The sequence below is a fragment of the Centropristis striata genome, chromosome 3 (assembly GCF_030273125.1).
Source record: "Centropristis striata isolate RG_2023a ecotype Rhode Island chromosome 3, C.striata_1.0, whole genome shotgun sequence".
Classification (NCBI taxonomy): Eukaryota; Metazoa; Chordata; class Actinopteri; order Perciformes; family Serranidae; genus Centropristis; species Centropristis striata.
Window position 1 is genome coordinate 36,808,706 of NC_081519.1, and position 18,141 is coordinate 36,826,846.

At 38.5% G+C, this 18,141-nt stretch overlaps 1 protein-coding gene across 1 annotated transcript; it reads right to left on the bottom strand.

The window, feature by feature from the left end:
- Nucleotides 1–647: 647 nt before the first annotated feature.
- On the bottom strand, nt 648–17,360 carry smarcd1 (SWI/SNF related, matrix associated, actin dependent regulator of chromatin, subfamily d, member 1). Its single transcript, XM_059329621.1, has 13 exons — nt 17,154–17,360; nt 12,488–12,663; nt 12,071–12,113; nt 11,063–11,185; nt 10,366–10,488; nt 10,072–10,188; nt 9,424–9,525; nt 8,966–9,127; nt 7,759–7,856; nt 7,477–7,612; nt 6,147–6,269; nt 3,766–3,867; nt 648–2,831 (listed from the first exon to the last, which is right to left on the bottom strand). Exons 1-13 carry the CDS (start codon nt 17,337–17,339, stop codon nt 2,778–2,780), a joined length of 1,545 nt encoding a protein of 514 aa, XP_059185604.1. The 5' UTR covers nt 17,340–17,360; the 3' UTR covers nt 648–2,777.
- Between the last annotated feature and the right edge of the window lie 781 nt (nt 17,361–18,141).

Genomic DNA, 18,141 nt, shown 5'->3' on the forward strand with positions numbered 1-18,141 from the left:
CAGTTAATAAACTTCTAACATTTTTTAAATTGTTTTTGGGTTGTTGGCAGCTGAAAAAAAGTGATTTGCACTCAGATGGATTCAAGGGCGACTAAGCAGCAAAATATTCAATATTTCACCAAAAAACTGATTAACAGAAAAGTCTATGAAATTCATTTTTTTTTTAAATTGCTACTGAACTTTTTTTCTTTCCTGCTCAATAATAATCTGATGACCTCCACCCAAGAATGATCTTATAACCAGCTTGTCAAAAACAGCAGGATAAACTAATCAGCTGCAAAGATAAAAAATCAAATACATTGAAGCAGACATCATTTACAATATACCTCGAAGTAAAAAAACAAAACAAAACACAACCCAGGCCACCAAGAAAAACATACAAAAAATTATCGAAACTAAATAAAAAAACAAAAAACAAATGAGTTAAATAAAAACCTAAACATATTAAGAAAAAGTGATTAAAATGTAAAGCAAATAAGAACTAAAGCTGAAATAGGATGGAATTGATTATAAATTTTACTATAAGTTAAGGCCTATTTGTGAGTTAAATTTAAAATAAAAGTATGTGTTGCAGCCCATTTGTTGCCATAAAGGGATACAAAGAACTTTTTATTATGTAGAGATGAAAACAAACTCCCACAAACAGGAACATTTTACATATCCTTTATTATAACATAATAAGAACATACAGAAAAATAGGTTTGGTCCATGAAAAAGTTTGCAGATTCAAATACTACTACAGTCCCCCCAGTGTTGTGTCTTACACCTTAGAGGTTCCCACCACTTGTTTCAAATCATGTACCTGTCCAAACCCACATTAGTGTAATCTTGGAATTTGTTAATTAAATGCACACACGCTAAAGTTTCAGCCAGGACACTCATCTTTACCTTCAACAGGGAAACAACCAGTAAACTCATCAAGTTGTCAGCCAGAGTACGAAGAAGCTACAACTCTTTAAATCTCGTTCAAGTGTTTAAGGCTTCTCTGCACATAATTAAAAATACACAAAACTAAAAGCAGAATATTTAACTTTTCCCAGCTTGCAGCTGACGTGAACCCGTGTCCTGCAGAGCAGAGATTTGTCAAACGTGACTGCCGTCTTTATGTTGAGGAGAGCTAAATCAGACAGCAGGGCTGATTAATAATATAAATACTGGTTCAACTATCTGAGCGTAGACAAAGTTAAGAAAAACATCTGCCAGGATAAGAGATACAATTTTACTTCACATCCATCTTCAGTTTTTTTCTGCTCAGTATTTACAAAACTATATAGACTAGAGGTACTCATACTAGCTACTTCCTTGATAATCTGTACTAGCTAACAAGACAAGTACTGATATAATACATATTTTTAAAACAAGAATCATTGATAACAAAAAAAAAGAAATAAACTTCATACTAAATGGCACCATTAAAAGGATAGCTTGCGTTTTTTGAAATGGGATTGCATGAGGCATTCATCCATAATCCTAAAGTAGATGAGAGTCGGCAAGGCAAAAATTATTTTAGCCACCCAAAAAAAAGAGAAGGCAATATCAGTTTAAGTCCTTGCTATATTTATACTATATTTACCTTGCACTCAGACAGCCCTTTTCAGGTTTATTCTGGGATAAATTAAGCCGTTCTGTGCTCTCTTCAAAGCCACCAAACTTGAAACTTGACAAAAAGGAGTTGCTGATCTGCTGCTGTCTCCTTGCCAATTTTGTTAGTGTTATTGTGGGACTTTAGTCAAACCAAACTAACTCTTTAAACACCAAAGTCACACTACAACACAGACAAACCAGCAACTCCATGTAAAATGACTGATTTTGTTAAAGGAGTCTGGTGGTTGTGAAGAAAGCATTGATTATACAGCTTCACTTCCCTGTTGTAAAGGGCTGTCTCACGTGGAGATTAAGCTGTGAAAACCTAAATATAGCATACACTTAGACTGATATTGATTTTTTTAGGTGGCTGAAATACTTTTTGCTACTCCATCCACAGCATTACATCCACTGAAAGTGATGCACTGACTTTGGATGAGTGCCTCATAGAACCCCCCTTCAGAAAAAAATCCATAACCGTCCCTTTAACAAAAGATGTATTTTCTGCCATGGTTGAGCTTTTAAACGTCTCTCGTACACCAGACTGTGGCACAAACTGTCAAAACAAACCAATGAGAGCTTAAGACAAAGTGACACATGACGGCGAATGTGCAGCAAAGCAGCCTGATTGATTACAAACACAATCACAATCAATATTTAACTGAATGGGCAAGCATCCGAGGGGGCTGGGCTGGGAGTGTAAAATGTAAATTTACTTTCCAAAAAGGTCGAACAAAGAGCCAAGGCAGAATCAACACATTCTTGCTGATTTAGGCTATTTTTAGTCTCAGGGACAAAATCCATTAAAAGTTGCCCTCTGCTTTTCATTTGTGTACAATCTGTACTCTTGTGTGGGCACAATGTATCAAAATGAAAGGAATGCTTCCAGGTAAGGCTTAGACATGCAAGTGAAAATACATTGTGCTCAAGGAGCTCTGGTGTGAGGAGAATAAAACAAATTATACAAAGAAAAAGTGGAAGTAACCAAACTGCAACAGTAGTCGAGCTGCAGGGTGAAGATTAAACAAAAACAAAAAAAGAGGACATCCTATACAATCGTCTAGTATCTATGTCCCTCTGATTTTGTCAGAAAACTCTGGGAGGATTTCATTTTAAACATCCCACACACGCACACACAGTTGTCTCCGACAGCACAGCATGTCGCCTCATTTGCCGCCTGTGGATACATTTCTTTAGGTGTTCCTGATGCCGAGCGCCGTCTCCAGCTCCTGTCGCCTCTGCTGGACCTGAGAGACACAAAGATGAGATTTAATCACCAGAAGACAATACTATGATTAAAACAGCCACAATGGCCATGATCAGGGCTGCAAACTCATTAGGGGAGTAAATGGTGACAAAGATGGTGGGGGTGGGGGAACACAGGGAAAATTAACATGTTTTTTTTTTTTTATTCTTACAGCAATTCCAGGTCCTGTTTGATTGATTAAAAACACAGATATGGCATTAAATATGACATTTATGAAGTGATATCAAAACTTCTACTATAATAAGAAAGGTAATACTAGAACAAGGTAATTAAATTTAGCTTATGAGAACATTGATTGCCTGCACACGGCTCTCAACATGGGGGTGGCTGAACTGTTGGGCAGCAGTTAACGACGCTAACGCAACTGCAAAGGACCCATAACCCTGAAGGGGAAGCGGCTGGTGGCTGTTATGCTTTTGCACAAATGGGGCACATTCATGGAATGACATGTACATGCAGCCAGACCGGCTACTACAAGATTGTTTTTTGTCAATAAAGAACAGAGAGGCACAAATTAAAACGCACATAGAGGGAGCGTGACTTAATTTGCTGCTCAGGACGCCAGTACTCCACTAAATATCTACATAGTAAATAGTTGTTTATTACTATATTAATATTCTGAATGTCATGTAACAACCCCTTTAAGGCCTAATTTAGTCTGTCATTGCATTTATTAGCCAGTATCAATGCAAACAAAAAAACCCAGAAATCAACATTAACTTGTATTTTATTCTCTGACCTCCAGTTCACTGAGGAATGATGGTTTGAATCGTTAACTACAAAAACATAAATGCAAATTCCTGCTGGTAGGAAATATATATGCCTTAATATCAAATAAGTAAGTAGAAGTGATTACATAAATATTCATCAAATAAAGAAAGACAACATTTGAGAGGAGGAATAAGTTGGATTACCTTGGAGTAGAAGTAGCGACAGACTGCCTCCTGAGCCCACGGCTGGTAGTAAAACTCTGCTCTTCGCTCTTCTTCTGGGTTTCCTACCACGTCCGTCATGGTCTGTAAACACAGAAAGACACATTTATACATGACTCCATCTCGAATGGTTCCACGGATGATAAATTCAAAAGCTCAGGGTCCTGGAAGGATAAATAACATCAATCAAACACTGGCCGTAGCTTTGACAAAGAAATCATCACAGGAGACGTTTTATTTTTTTTTCCAATAAGGTTGTCTGTTGCTGTGGAAGGCGCCAGCGAGCTTTGAACTGAGTTAGTTCAATTTCACAGTGATTCGGCTGAACAAACACTGCAGGTGGGTGACAGCTGGTCAGCAGTTAATCGGCTCACTCAGCGGACAGACAAGAGGCGTGCGTGCACCAAGTCAGACATGTTATTAAATGTTTGAGGCTCAGTTTTGACTCTGCCCTCTGGTGTTACACCTGAGTGAGCAGCATGAGCACGAGAGAGTGCACAGCGTCCACGTATACACGTAATGGAGTCCTCTCATCCCACAGTTGGACCATTAATTGAAACCCAAGCCACAACGCTTGTTAAAAAATAAAATATTAACCTCAAATATATCCTCAAGGAATTTAATGAACCTGAAAATCAACGAGGCTTAGAAATACCAGAGGGTAGGTGTCTTGGTAGTTCTTTTGCTGATTTTTGACATTTAATATAATCTGCCTTTTTGACACTTCAGGGGTTTATTTTTACACTTTCCTAAAACCATCCAGCCTTATTCTGCTTCTGTTATGACACCTACAAGCTATAAAACTTTCAAAGTCGCCAGATTGCTGTTCTGATTTGTCGCAAAACTGTCTCTTATAACAGGGTGTCTTGAAGTTGTTTTCACATTAATTTAATTTGTCACATGAAAACATATAGGGCGCAATTCCAGTGAAATATAATCCGGCTATTTCCTTTACTCTGTGCATCATCTGTGCAGTGATGTTCCCAATCAGGACGCCTCCTCGGTTTTCTTGCCAGAGTGCTCTGTCAGATCGCCCTCAGGCACTCCAAGATCTAGCCAAGCCTTCGCAAACAAAGGACGCCACAGTGCCTGACATCCTGTTGGAAACTGATGCAGGTTCAGAGGTCCTCCAGTTCACTGTCCAACGCCTCCACATAGGTCAGCAGGACGCCTGGCAGAGAAATTCTATGTGGCTGGGTTTAATTCCTCTACACTGCTGGTGTTTAGATGGACACAGAGGTGGTCTTGCTGGTCCATGTGGTCTGAATTGCAACTGGTACGCATCTTCTCCACTTTTACCTTGATATTTACTATTTCAAGAACCTCGTCTAGCCAGGTAGCATAGTCACCAGCGTCCAATAAAAATCACAAATTGGCACAACTAATACATGCAAAATAGGCACAACACACAAATCTAGCATGGCAGAATGTGCTTATAGTTGCTGCGTTTAAATGAGATTTACAGGTTGTCATGTCAATTTAAAAACACAAAATCACAAATTTGCCTCACGGGGCTTTATAAGCCTGATCCCCCCTAAAAATTTGGACGCTGTTTAAAATGTAATTAAAAACAAAATACATCAAATTTAGAATGTGTGTACATATTTACAAAAAAACCCCACAAGTTTATCATATTGAGCATTAAGAATATTTTCTGTGTACTGTAATGAATTGGACGTAGGTTGAAAAGGATTTACAAATCAATGCATTCTGTTTATATTTATGTTTTTCACAGCGTTCCAACATTTTGGAAATTGGGATTGTACAAATCTGTATAGCACATGACATCTCAATCCTAAAACCTTCAATTCAAATAAAGAATATGTTTCCAGACAGAAGAGAAATCCCTTTTCTATACATGTGCAATAGATCCACGGGTAAGGACACAAAAACAATAAAAGTGAAATAACATGGCAAAATTGAATGCTAATATTAAGCAGTAAGTGGAGCAATTGCAGTAGCAACATTAACGACAAAAGAAGAAGCTTTTCTCATCCTCACAAGTCTTTTGGCAGTGGCCAACTGAGGCTACTATCTGTAGACAAACTGTTGTTGCTTCGTCTTTTTGTCCATAATGGATTTCTCCCTGATCGACTACTGAACAACTTTGCAGTATGCTTAATCTTCTGAATGACTGACACATTTATCTCTAAAATCTCACCAGATACCAATTTTTTCTTTTTTAAAAGCACACACAAAACTAAACAGGCACATTGACAACAGCTGTGATATACTGCATAAGTGCTGTAAGGCACATTATTTACTTTCAAGCAGAAGCATCGTGGTATCTGTACTGTGATACTGCACCACATATTGAAATGTTTAAAGCTTCTAGAGGATTCAGTCATGACGAACTGGCTCACCTTGAGGTCTCTGCACTGGGACTGAAGCCAGTCGTTGATAAAGCCCTGAGGATCTCTGGCAAAACTCAGCATGAACTCTCTCTGGGTCTTCAGCTGGTTAATCGTCTCAATGGTTTCATGGATCTGAGAAAAATTAAAAAGAATAAAAAGAAGGGTTATCGTTTTAAAGTAATTCATACAGTGTTAATTAAATGGGGATTCATTAAATATATTATCACTGACACAGAAAAGTGAGAACAGGTGTTTCCTTAATAGCCATTTTACATCAAGTATTCCTCAGATCAGCAGTTCTGAAACCGTTTTAAAACCACAGCACCAGTTTATTGTATTTTTTTTTCAGGAGACACTACTTTCATAGCTTCACTGCTCTTTCTCTCTGACTATTTTTTCTGTTAATTTCTGTGAGGTTGCAGATAATGATGAAGCTACACTAATATTTTGAGTATTTTATTTTATGGATATTATAATTTCCAAAATTTGTTTTTGTCTAACAAAATATTCTGCTTTATTCGTCAAAGAAAGTTAATCTAATAAAAAACGAATTTAATTTGATCAAACACTTTATTCAGAATTGATTTAGAGGCCTTATTTGTTTTAGGGTAAACAAAGCTTCATTCAAAATCTTCAATTAAAGCTCCAAATGTAAAAAGAAAAGGCATTAAGTACTCTCCTAGAAGACACTTAAACTGAGACAGGCTCTGTGACAAACTGCTTTTGATATCAGGCCTGCAGGAAGCGAGTGTATAATCAGTAATAGTCACCAAACCCAAAATGAATGGCGCCTATAAACTATAAACAAGCTCTTTCTATTGACAATGTTGACTTGTCTCAGAACAAAGACTACACAGGAGGACGTCTTCTGGGGGAATGGCTCGGCGTCTTATCAATGTGATTACAGCCATCCCAGCCAAGGTAATGGCTGCTAGCAGGAGGTCAAGAAGACCTGACCTAGAATGAAGGCAGTAATTCACAGGCAACAATTTGAGGGAGCAGATATGTGTGAAATTGCCCTCAGCAGGCTCACAAAATGGGTGGAAAAACTACACGGTAATCTGCCCATTCATATTGCATTTAAAGTGCTTGAAACGGCCTTTAAGCAGCTACTGCAGATGTAGGTTATCACAAAGAATTAAGTGCCATTTTGAACAACTTCACTAAAATAATTACACTACACTGTGTGATATTTGATGGAGTTGAAGTTGCTCGTCAGTCAGCAGGAATTTAGTAATTTAATGGATCCCAAAAAAAAAAACCCCACTAACACTCCAGGAAACAGGAAACTCTTTCATGACACAGGGAGGGGATGTGTCCGTCTAAAGCGCTGTTCTACCTTGTTATCCAGTCCTGCTATTTCCTGCTGGCTGGCAGTGGAGAGCAGGAAAGAGTTCATCTGGGTTTTCAGTGTGTCGTCCACCTCCACATCAATGTCATAGCAAGCAGTCTTCTTTTGGTCATTAGGGTCCACACTATAAAGGATACAGTACATTTAGTTTTAGTATTATGTGGATACATCACATTAGCAGCAGGACAGGACCAGCGAGAGCCCGGGAATACGCTTCACGTGTGACTTTTGCCATAGAAGGCTGCTCATACACCACTGTAATGAGGTTACCTGATCACATGGTTGATGATGATTGGCTCTGGGGGCATCAGGAGTGCATGCAAGCGCTGCGGGATCTCAGAGAACTTCATTCGCTGAGTCTCAAAGATCTGCAAAAATTAAACCAACACACTTAATGTAGCCAATATTATTTGGACACCAGAGGGCTGAATAATATCACAGAATAACCTTCAACTCTTTTTAGGTTTTAGCTAAATATCTAAAAGGCTCTTTGGACTGAAGCATCGACCAAATGTAGAGGTGCCAATAGTGCAGACAGTTTTATTACATTAAAAATTATTATATTCCTTATATTCAGGGTTCTCACACACTTTCATGGACAAAGTGTCAAAACCATTCCATAATGCCAAAATCACACCATTTATCAGTCAGAAACTGTAAAAACAGATATTATCACCTGATTTTCTAATTTACAGTGGTCCTTAAGTGAAGCATGTGTTTCTTCAGTCATTAAGAGTAACTATATCTAATCCTCAAATAGTGATAGTTAATCAAAAATATTTTATTTTATAGTATCTGTGTTTGCTGAGAACCAATAAGAATGCTAAAACACAGTAAAAAGGGAATAGAAAGCAGAAAGTAAGAAACCTTTGGGATACATGTACATATTAGAGCTACTTTCCATCGACTTGAGAAAATAAATTTGCCGTTCTGTTACATGTGTTATTAACGGAAAATTATTGTAACAACAAATTCTGGTTCCTGTAAAGGCGTTTCTTCACATGACACTTGACAACTGTGTGTGGAAAAAGGGTAAAAGAAAAAAAGAAAAAAAGAAAAACTTGGCTTTTAAATTAATGGCTCCATTTGAACTTTCCCACATAACAAATCATTGTTTTAGCTTTTTAGAAAGTGTAAGCTGACCGGCAAATTAATTCCATTTGTTTACTTCGTAGGAATTCAGCGTTAAATTTCCACAATCCTGTTTATCTTGGCACAGAAGAAAGAATTGCACTGGGAAGTCAGTCAGTGACTCAAACAGAAGAGTCTCCATACAAGGAGAGAGGGAAGACTGAACAACATCAAGAGCAGGAATTAACTGTGACCATTACGTGATCAGCTATCATTCCAGATTCATGCAGCAGCTACAGTTTGTATCAGGTTTAAAGAACAGAGGCCTCTTTTGTATTATAAAGTAACAGAATGCATCACTAAAGTTTAATCTCGACTTCATTGTTACAAAAAGGACTCCACTCACCTGCTGCAGGTATTTGTCACAGTTGATAAACTCGCGCTCATGAGGGTCTTGGAGTTTGTGGGTCTTGACGTACTGCCACAGGGCCTGAATGATGACAGGTCTGGTCTGGGTGTGGATACCCAGCATACGAGCCAGCCGCGGGTCCAGCTTGAACTGAGGGGGCTGTTTGGTACACAGAAAGAGAAAGAGGATTAAAACAAGTTGAAAATGCTATTCGGGTTTGATCGTCCCTGAAATTAACCTCTCCATTAACTGCAGAAAAGGCAAGAACATTCTTTCTCTCTCACTTGATAAGCCTGACCAATCAGTTTCAAGACTCAGTGTTTCCTGCCCTCTTGCTCATCACTTGTGCTTTAAACAAGTGTTTGAAAAGCACTCGGAGGAAACATTACCAAACCACAAGGCCAGCTGAGGTGCAGAGTAAGCCTTGGCAGGTAAAACCCAAAGCATTTATTTACCTGGTAGTCGAGCATAAGCAGGACGGTGCAGCGAACACCCACATCACCGGGCCTCTTCACCTGGAAACCATCAGTCTCCTGGGTGGTGGCAGTCCTGTGCCACTAAAATTACAAGAGGGCATTATCAGTCAGCATTTATATACATGTTCATTACAGGAGAATTTCCTGATGAATCTATTTAAAGATAACTCTACATTTAAGTAACATTTTCAATTGCCTCTGCAGCAACACACACAAAAAAAATGCTGATTTTATTGAAATTAGTCAATGTTGTTTCCTTATTCAAAACCAATTAACATCAATAAAGAAACAACAAACCAGGTACCTGCTTTCATAGAAATCCAATTTCATTATATTTGAAATGATTACTTGGTTCAATTAGATTTGTTGGCAACAATTTTGATAATTGCTTTATGAATATTAATAAAAAACTGAAGATGCCACCTCATCTTCCAGGAAAATATTACAGGTTTACAGCAAATAACTTTTAGCTGCATATTTAATAATGACATTAAAGCCAGAAAGGCCAGAAAATCTTTGTTATTAATTAAACGGCAAAAAACTATCCATAATATATAATCCTCGACGAGAAAAACGGGAAACAGTCTACAAATGTATATATCCAGATACATAAAATAATTATCTTACTTCCACAAGGTGATTATCTGGACCATATAGGTCCTTGTCCAACTCAATCACCAGAGACTTGAAGAAAGAAGAGAACTTCCGCTTCTGTTTGGTGGCTTCATACTTGGACACGGCCGTCTGCAAAGTAAATGTTTCGGTTAATGGAAATATGAATGCAAGCAAATTTGTTTAAAATATGTAAACATTAAAACGTAAGTGTAAAGACTTTCTGTTTCATAGTGTTGGCTCAGGTGGGCATGATTTAATACTGTACACATTCAGAAAATTACATTACATTTCAAAGATAAAGCTTACATCTTCAAGTAGACGCCCCTCCACACGTAGCTCCCATGATGCAACTGTGCCTTCTCCATCCTCAGCATCTGGCTTGGCAGGGTTGAAGGTGTTTGATATGAAGATCCGAAGCTTTCGCTTTTGCTGGAAACAATCAATTAAAATAAACTTTAAACTGATATGCTATCATTCACTCAACACTAAGGTGATATCTATACTGATAATCAGCGCACGTGCACAAACTTCTAAGCAGTTGCTGCTCCTCCTAAAATCCCACGAGTAGAGTTCTGTTTCATTCGATGAAGTCAATTTTATTTTAGGGAAAGATAAGAGAGCAGCGCTGTGACAGCTTGCCGCTTAATTTAAGATCAGATCAACGTGTTGGTCTGCTAAGGGCGGACGCTGAGAGGACACTCATTACATCACATAACAGTCTCTAGAACCAACAATCTTCAACTTAAAAAAAATCTGAGTTGAAACCGGGTTTCACAGCCAGATTACAAAAAACCCCAACCTTTATATGGCAACCTGTGAAATGTCTGAATTCATAATGCTATAGACAGTTTAACAAGCCTTTACCAAATGACATTACTTTTAAAAGTCCAATTAGAGGGATGAATGGAGGCCCCTAGGATTCAGAATGGCTTTGAAATTAATTTCAGGTTGGAACCGGAGTGATTGAGGGTCTCCAGGAGAGAAGACTTTATTTGAAATATACCTTGATGGGCCTCTTGAGGGCCTCCTGAATGTCCAGCCTCTTGCGCATGATGGTCTGATCCAGCTTCCTCTCAAAAGCCAGCAGATCCATGTAAGCCTGAGACTCTGGGACCAGTTCCCTGATCTGAGAGACAACAAAAAGCAATGGTGACCATTGGTGCAACATTCAACAAGTACAATTGAGCACATTCAGTTGAACACGCCTTCACTTTTCAACCTAATCTTCTAGGTTGGGAGTAATTTTGGTACAGAAGTGGAAAGGATGCGTTTTCATTTAATACTATCCTTTTGTTCTGGACTGAGGTAACATTTCACCCACTGGCATCTTTGGTTTAACGTGTTCAGTGTATGACACCGGACAAACTCTGAATAAACACTTTCCCAAAAGGCAACGGATCACAGAACAGGCTATGAAACTCAAAATGATCTTGTATGCTATAAAATCACAATAAATTAAAATACTAAATAAATGGAGTTTACAAAATCTGCATATGGTGAACACCTATTGTTGTGTTACACCTGTAGTAACTGCTCCAACAATTTCTACAAATGAACTTACCATGCTGCAACAGTAGCTAAATGCTGCAGTTTTTCTACAATGAGCAGACTTAACATGACTACATTCAAATATGTAGCAGTGCCACATTGTGACATAATTAATTGGCTGCACTGAATGTCATCATGATAGAAGAATTCATGTCTCATCCAATAATGGGTGTATTCAGGAGCTGGCAGTTTATGTGCAAGGAAACATTCAAAGAGAACAAAAAGATAAGGATGTTTTGTGCTCCATCCTGGACAGCGCCACATTTGGGTTGAGAAAGGCAGCCTACAATGTTAAATAAATAATCTGAAGTGCTTACAGTCAGTGCACTTTTGACTGTAGTATTTCAAATAGGACCCCTTAATAACCAACTTTCCTTTGTTTGAGGCCACCTCGATTAAAATTAAAATGGACAAGCAAATGTAATCTCTCAAACACTATCAGGGCTGTTTGAATAATACTCACCCTCTGAGGTAGAATTTTATCAGCCATCTTCTTCTTCTTTGTGCTGCAAAAACAAATTATCGAAACAAGATAAGTTTAAGTGGGTTCAAGGCAGAGCATTGCAGCATTTACATAATTACAATAATGAAGTTCCTGATCTAAAAGGCCAGTGGGACCAGGATCACATAGGTCCCAAAACAAATGCAGCATTGTAAGATAAGTTAACCATACTGTGGGCAGTTAGTTTAATTATAGAAGGATTAAACTCATGCATGAAAACATGAGACTATCATTATTGTGTGTCTTCCATATGTCTGAGTTTGTGTTCTGTCTTTTTGTAGACAAACTGGAACACATCTGTTACATACATTTAATTTAAACATCAATCTGCTAATTATCTTCTTAACTAATCTAGTAACTGTTTGATTTACAACTTACTGCTGGTTGCGGTTCTGCTGCTGAACCTGCTGGATCTGTTGGGGGGCAGGCCTCTTGCGAGACGGGTCCATCACGCCAGGCATCACAGGGCGAGACACTGGGCTGTTGCCGTATCCTGGTGGGCCCATGGCTGGTCCCTGTGGGGTCATGCGGCTGGATGGAGGCATGCCCGGTCTCTGCATAGAAAATATTAGAAAAAATATTAAATTTTCCCCATAAATAATAATTTCTAGGCCTTTTTGCTTCACAGCCATTAGGTCTAGAGTACTGGCATACTTTACTACCTGCAATGCGGTTTTGAATTTATTTTTATTTCCAGGTTTGAACAGGAATCTGGCCTATGCACCAACACATTCTGCATTTTCTACAACCCTGATTACAAGTTTAAAAACATAAAAACGGAATGCAATCTATGCAAAATATTGAAAAAATTAAACATATACATTCAATTGAATACAGTACAAACAAGATAATGCTCAAACTTGAAAACACGTTTTTGAAAATATAAACACCAATTAAGGATTTGATGCTATGTAAGCAAACTTTAGGTCTACCAGCTGTTCTGAAAAGGGTTAGGGATCATTCAGTTAACAAGTTGTCAAAAAAAACCCTCCCTTCTTGCTGATTTTTATCTTCTCAAATGTGAGCATTAATGAGCATGTTTTTCCTCGTCTTCTACCGTAATAATGTAAATTGAACAATTTCAGGTTTTAGTCTGTTTGCCTGACAAAACATTTGAAGGTAGCACCCCAGGCATTGTAATTTGTGAGGGCCGTTTCCTTTTTCAGTGTTCTGACGTTTTTCAAATTGTGCAGCCCTACTCCGATGAGTAAATCTAATCGAGACAATTGAACTGCAGAGCATGAAACCGCAGGACTCTATGATGGTGGGTGATGGTGGGCACCACCCAAATTGCAATTTCTGCAGCGCCAATGGCAGATCTAGTGCTGTGGCTAGAACTACAGTGCACTGCATCTGAATTAAACACTACTGTGTGTACATTTGTTTAAATGTGCGAGTCGGGAAAAAAAAGCGTGTTCAAGGACGCTGCAAAGACTCTTCAAACCTTGTTGAATAGCCCGATTGAAAAAAGGCAAACAACGCACGTAAAACAGAAATAAAGAAAGCAGGGATACATATCAGTCACCAATGTGAAACACCCTAGAGGTTAACTATGTAGAGGAAGCAAGTGAATCCTACTTCAGTTTTATGTGGACATCATCCTGCCATCCATCCTCAACAGGAAAAAAAACTACAAAACAACCCAATTGTAGTAAAGCAAACTATATTGCCATGGTCAATGTGTAATAAAACATTAGGATAAAAGCAGACACAAGTTTATGATCATGCCATCTTTTCACTTATTCTCTACACGGATATTGTAATGTGATGGTAATGTTTTCTCTAAAAACATAAAATTCAATAAATACCATACAATCAGAGTGTAAATGTCAGTAAATAACAGCAAAACACTAGTAGCGGCACATCTCCTGAATGCATTTGACATTTTGAAGTATAAGAATAACAAAAAGCATAGCTCATCAGCAGCAGGTTTGTACTGCTTATAGAAAAAACATATCCTGATTTTTTTAATCAAATCCACATTCTTTGGTCCAATAAGAAGTAGCAGCAACAATTTGCAAACCTGCTCCTTCAACAAGTCAATACAGAACAAACTCCACTTCCAACTCACCAAGCCGAGCGCTAAGAACTCAAACAGGCGACTTCGGGTATTTGACTGCATGAGTGCAAGCGAGAAACAAATCACCGATTGAACCTTTCCTCCAGCAGTCAGTGCAAGAAATGATAGATATGAAGGCAAAACTCACTCTCTCCTCTGCATATGGTGGAGCGTGGAAGAGTGACGGACATTGACTTGTCAACAATACAAGCTAGATGAATGCGCTCTGCCTTTTCCACACAGCGGAGTGTGGGCAGATTGTAAGTGTGTGTCGATCATTTAGTGCTCTTTACACTATACATCAGTACAACCTTGGTTTACCTGAGAACAACTGGAGCTCTGCAGGATTCAGAGTATGAAGCCTCGTCGACTATCTTGTGAAAGGCAGCTTGTGTGAGTGAAAGCAGTCAAGGACGCTGGAGCAAAAGAGATGTCACTTTCTTTCACTAAACCATATTTCAGCTTACCAGTAGCTAAGCAGCAAACACTTCAGCTGCATGATAAAACTATGTGTTTCTATCAAGATTTGAAATAAATGTGTTCTTCTATGGATCATTAAAATTGCTCTGGATGTACCCATGATCCAAAACAGTAGGACTGAAGTGGTATAAAATACACCACGGATTAGCAAATTTATTAAGTCACAATCTGCCAGGGTCTTTTGACAAATCTACAAAATGGCTTGTGGAGGTAGCAGCATGTACAACCAGGCAACAATAGTAACTACTAGGGGCTATTTAACCAATCTAATGCATTCTATATTGGGCTGGAACTAACAATTGTACAACCAATCTACATTATCAATTAATCTGACAATATATTGTCAGATAATCGTTTTGGTCTACAAAAATGTTTAGAAAACATCCAAAAATGTCCATCCCATCCCAGTTTCTCAAAGTCCAAGTTGAGGTCTTAAAATATTCTTGTTTGGCAAGATAGTCAGTTTAATATCAACAGAAAAAAACGGGAAATCTCCATATACGAGAGGTTGAAAACAAGAACTTGTTGTAATTAATATGTTATGTGACTGAACTGAAGTAAGCATCAGCTACTGGTAATATGGTTTAAAGTTACGCATAGGTTCATTATCTAAATGTCTTGTGACACTTTTCATTTATCCTTTAGTATGGTTGGGTGACATGATGGTATATACACTTCAAGAGTAGAATTGTCTTAAACCATATTGGTTTGAAAAACCTGTTTCCACTTCAGGGATACAATTTTATGTGATCTTGTGCATGCCAGTGGCCTCACAGGGTACCAGTGATTCGTACAAACATGGAGGAGGAGAGCATGGTTGTAAATAAAGACCAAAAGTATGCCTCATGTTAACCATAAAAACTGTAACACTTAAAATTATTTTTTTCAGGAACCTCAAATAACTTTAGATTTACTGTTTTATGTCAGGAAGTTCCAAATATCATCAAAAAGTACAGTGCTGTTATTTTTAACCATTTCTTAACGGCATTTACACAACATTTACTGTTTTATGATTAATATCCTTAGATTAAATAATTTCTACAGTGATGACTTTGGCCATATCATCCATCCCTATCCGTCTCAACTTTGTGATGCACACAAAACTAAAAAAGGAATCCTGAAATTTTGGGATTGTCTTGTGTTACATTTTGTTTGTTTTATTACTATTTAATTAAACATTTCCATGTATGAACATGAACATTTATTTGTGGATGCTCAGATGACACCCCCGTCACATCACTCTTAATATGCAAAAAGCCTTGAAGATGGAAACACTGATGACACTCCTGAACCAAAAACTGATTCTTTAAGACTGGAATGCAACACTGCCAACTTGATTCCAAGGTGGTTACAAGAACTGATTTATTTTATACAATCGAAAAACAAGAATAAGATATCAGTAATATAGCAAGCTCCTGAGTCTATCACATAAACAAAAAGATTTAACGAAAAAGACGTGGCCAAAGCTTGTTGGCCACGTCCTCCACGGCAAATAATCATTTTATATGAACTAAAATTCAGTCTGATAGAGGGTTTGACAACTTTTTTGTCCATCTGCCAGTGTGGTTGGTGGATTCCAAATTGTTCTAGCCACACAATAGATTATCATTGTTGTGGCTTTTTTGACTGGTGAGTGAAGCAAATCTAGCAGCCATTTGCATATTTTAAAAGCATTTTGCTGGTTGTTTTCCATCCTGTTATTATATAATAACACATGGTGGATTAAAAAAAAAGTTCACACTGCTGATACGAATGGATGAACCCACAATACATGTTTTCATCGCAACAATCTCTCTGGAGGGACCACCTGGGTCCACTTATTTCGTTGTGTAACATCTTTACCAGCCAGTTGACACGAAAGTTTACCAAAAACAGGCGCTGGTGTTATCTCTGCAGGGTAGCAAAAAGAAACAGACTGATCACTCCTGATGCAGCCGATCTGGCCCTGGTTTGATCTTATTGTGTTATTACATGTGAGGATCTGCAGATACAAACGGCAGCTTGGTGCAGCCGATTCATTCAGAAGTGGACCAGGCATGGTAGCGTTGCTGAACTCTAAAGACAACTTTTGACTCCAACGAAATATTGAACTTTCTAACGCACGACGTCTAACATTACAGGTTCCCTTCACCACGTTGTTCAATAACTACTCAAAGCTCTTTTAACTTAATTTTTGCAAGCAAACTGAAAGAAACGATCAACAGCTAGCGCTAGCATGCTAAGCTAATTGGCTACCGTGACTAACTAGTGTAGCTAACGTTAACGTTAGCGGGCGGGAGGGATAGCAAATTCAAACAACAAACAAACTCTCATAGTCACTCAAAGTTTTCGGTTAAAACGTTTTTGACGGATAGGAACTTTTCGGCGGGGCTGCCAGCTACAGCGAGCTGTGGCCCGCACCAGTGTGGTGGTTAACGTTAGCCTCCAGTGACAAAGCAGCGGTAAGAGGCTTTGTTCTAGCGGACTGGCTAACGCGTCAGCAGCAAAGATGGAGTGATAGCTCACCGGGTACCCAGGCCCGGGCATCGGGGAGCGGTACATGTGGTTCTGCGCGGCCGACGACGGCACCATCCTGCCAGAAGGAGTCCCCGGGCCCATGCCTGGTCCTGCGCCCTGTACCGGAGGTCCAGGTCCCATTGCTCCACCACCACCTCCCGTTGGTGCCGACTGAAACCCCCCTCTGGCCGCCATCTCCTCTCTGAATGTCGCCGCCGCCGGTGGAGGCACGAAGCTACCGCGAGAGCGAGAACAGAGTTGTGGGTGGTGGTGACGGTCCATCCGCGACCCCTGCAGGGTGTCCGCGGTACTGCAGTAACTCTCCCGGATTCGAGTGTCAAAGTCACATCTAAATATAAAAAAATAATAATAAGTAATAGATAATAAAATAATTTAACATTTAACATGTTTAACAATTATATTTATATATATATTTATATAATTATAATTATATTATAACATATTTAACATTATTAACAATAATAAAACATTTATTATTAAAAATAATAATAAAATAAATAAGTTAAAGTAGCTAAAACATTGAAACCACAACGAAAGACTAATACCATTATGAAACATAGCAAGTTACTGAATATAAAGCACATCACATTTGTAATTAATTACATAACAAACCTGAATAATAAATGAGTGCTTGATAAAATGAATAACAGATTCTAACAAAATTACCTTACATTATTATATTGCTACTTTATGTATACGTGTATATTACTTCAGGCCTGCTAAACTGTCACTAATATCACCATTACCATGGATCATAGTTCATCATCAGATCAGTGCTGCATAACCCATGTTTTTTTTACTTACATATGGCAATAAATCTCTTGAATCTTGAATGGTTGGGCCCAAACTCTGGCTGATCCAGCTGCTGCTGCTAGCAGTTGGAGAATATGCTCATGCAGAGATAAGTGTTTTCTAATGATCCGTAATGATTCAATATGCAACTAATATGCATGCTAGAAAGCAACTTGCTGAGTAC

Excerpts from the sequence above, each read along its gene's own strand:
- smarcd1 (XM_059329621.1), bottom strand. The coding sequence starts at position 17,339 with ATGGCGGCCAGAGGGGGGTTTCAGTCGGCACCAACGGGAGGTGGTGGT. Across the intron at positions 12,114-12,487 it reads CAGCAGAACCGCAACCAGCA|CACAAAGAAGAAGAAGATGG; the intron begins GTAAGTTGTAAA and ends TTGTTTTTGCAG. Across the intron at positions 7,857-8,965 it reads GTGACAAATACCTGCAGCAG|ATCTTTGAGACTCAGCGAAT; the intron begins GTGAGTGGAGTC and ends TAATTTTTGCAG.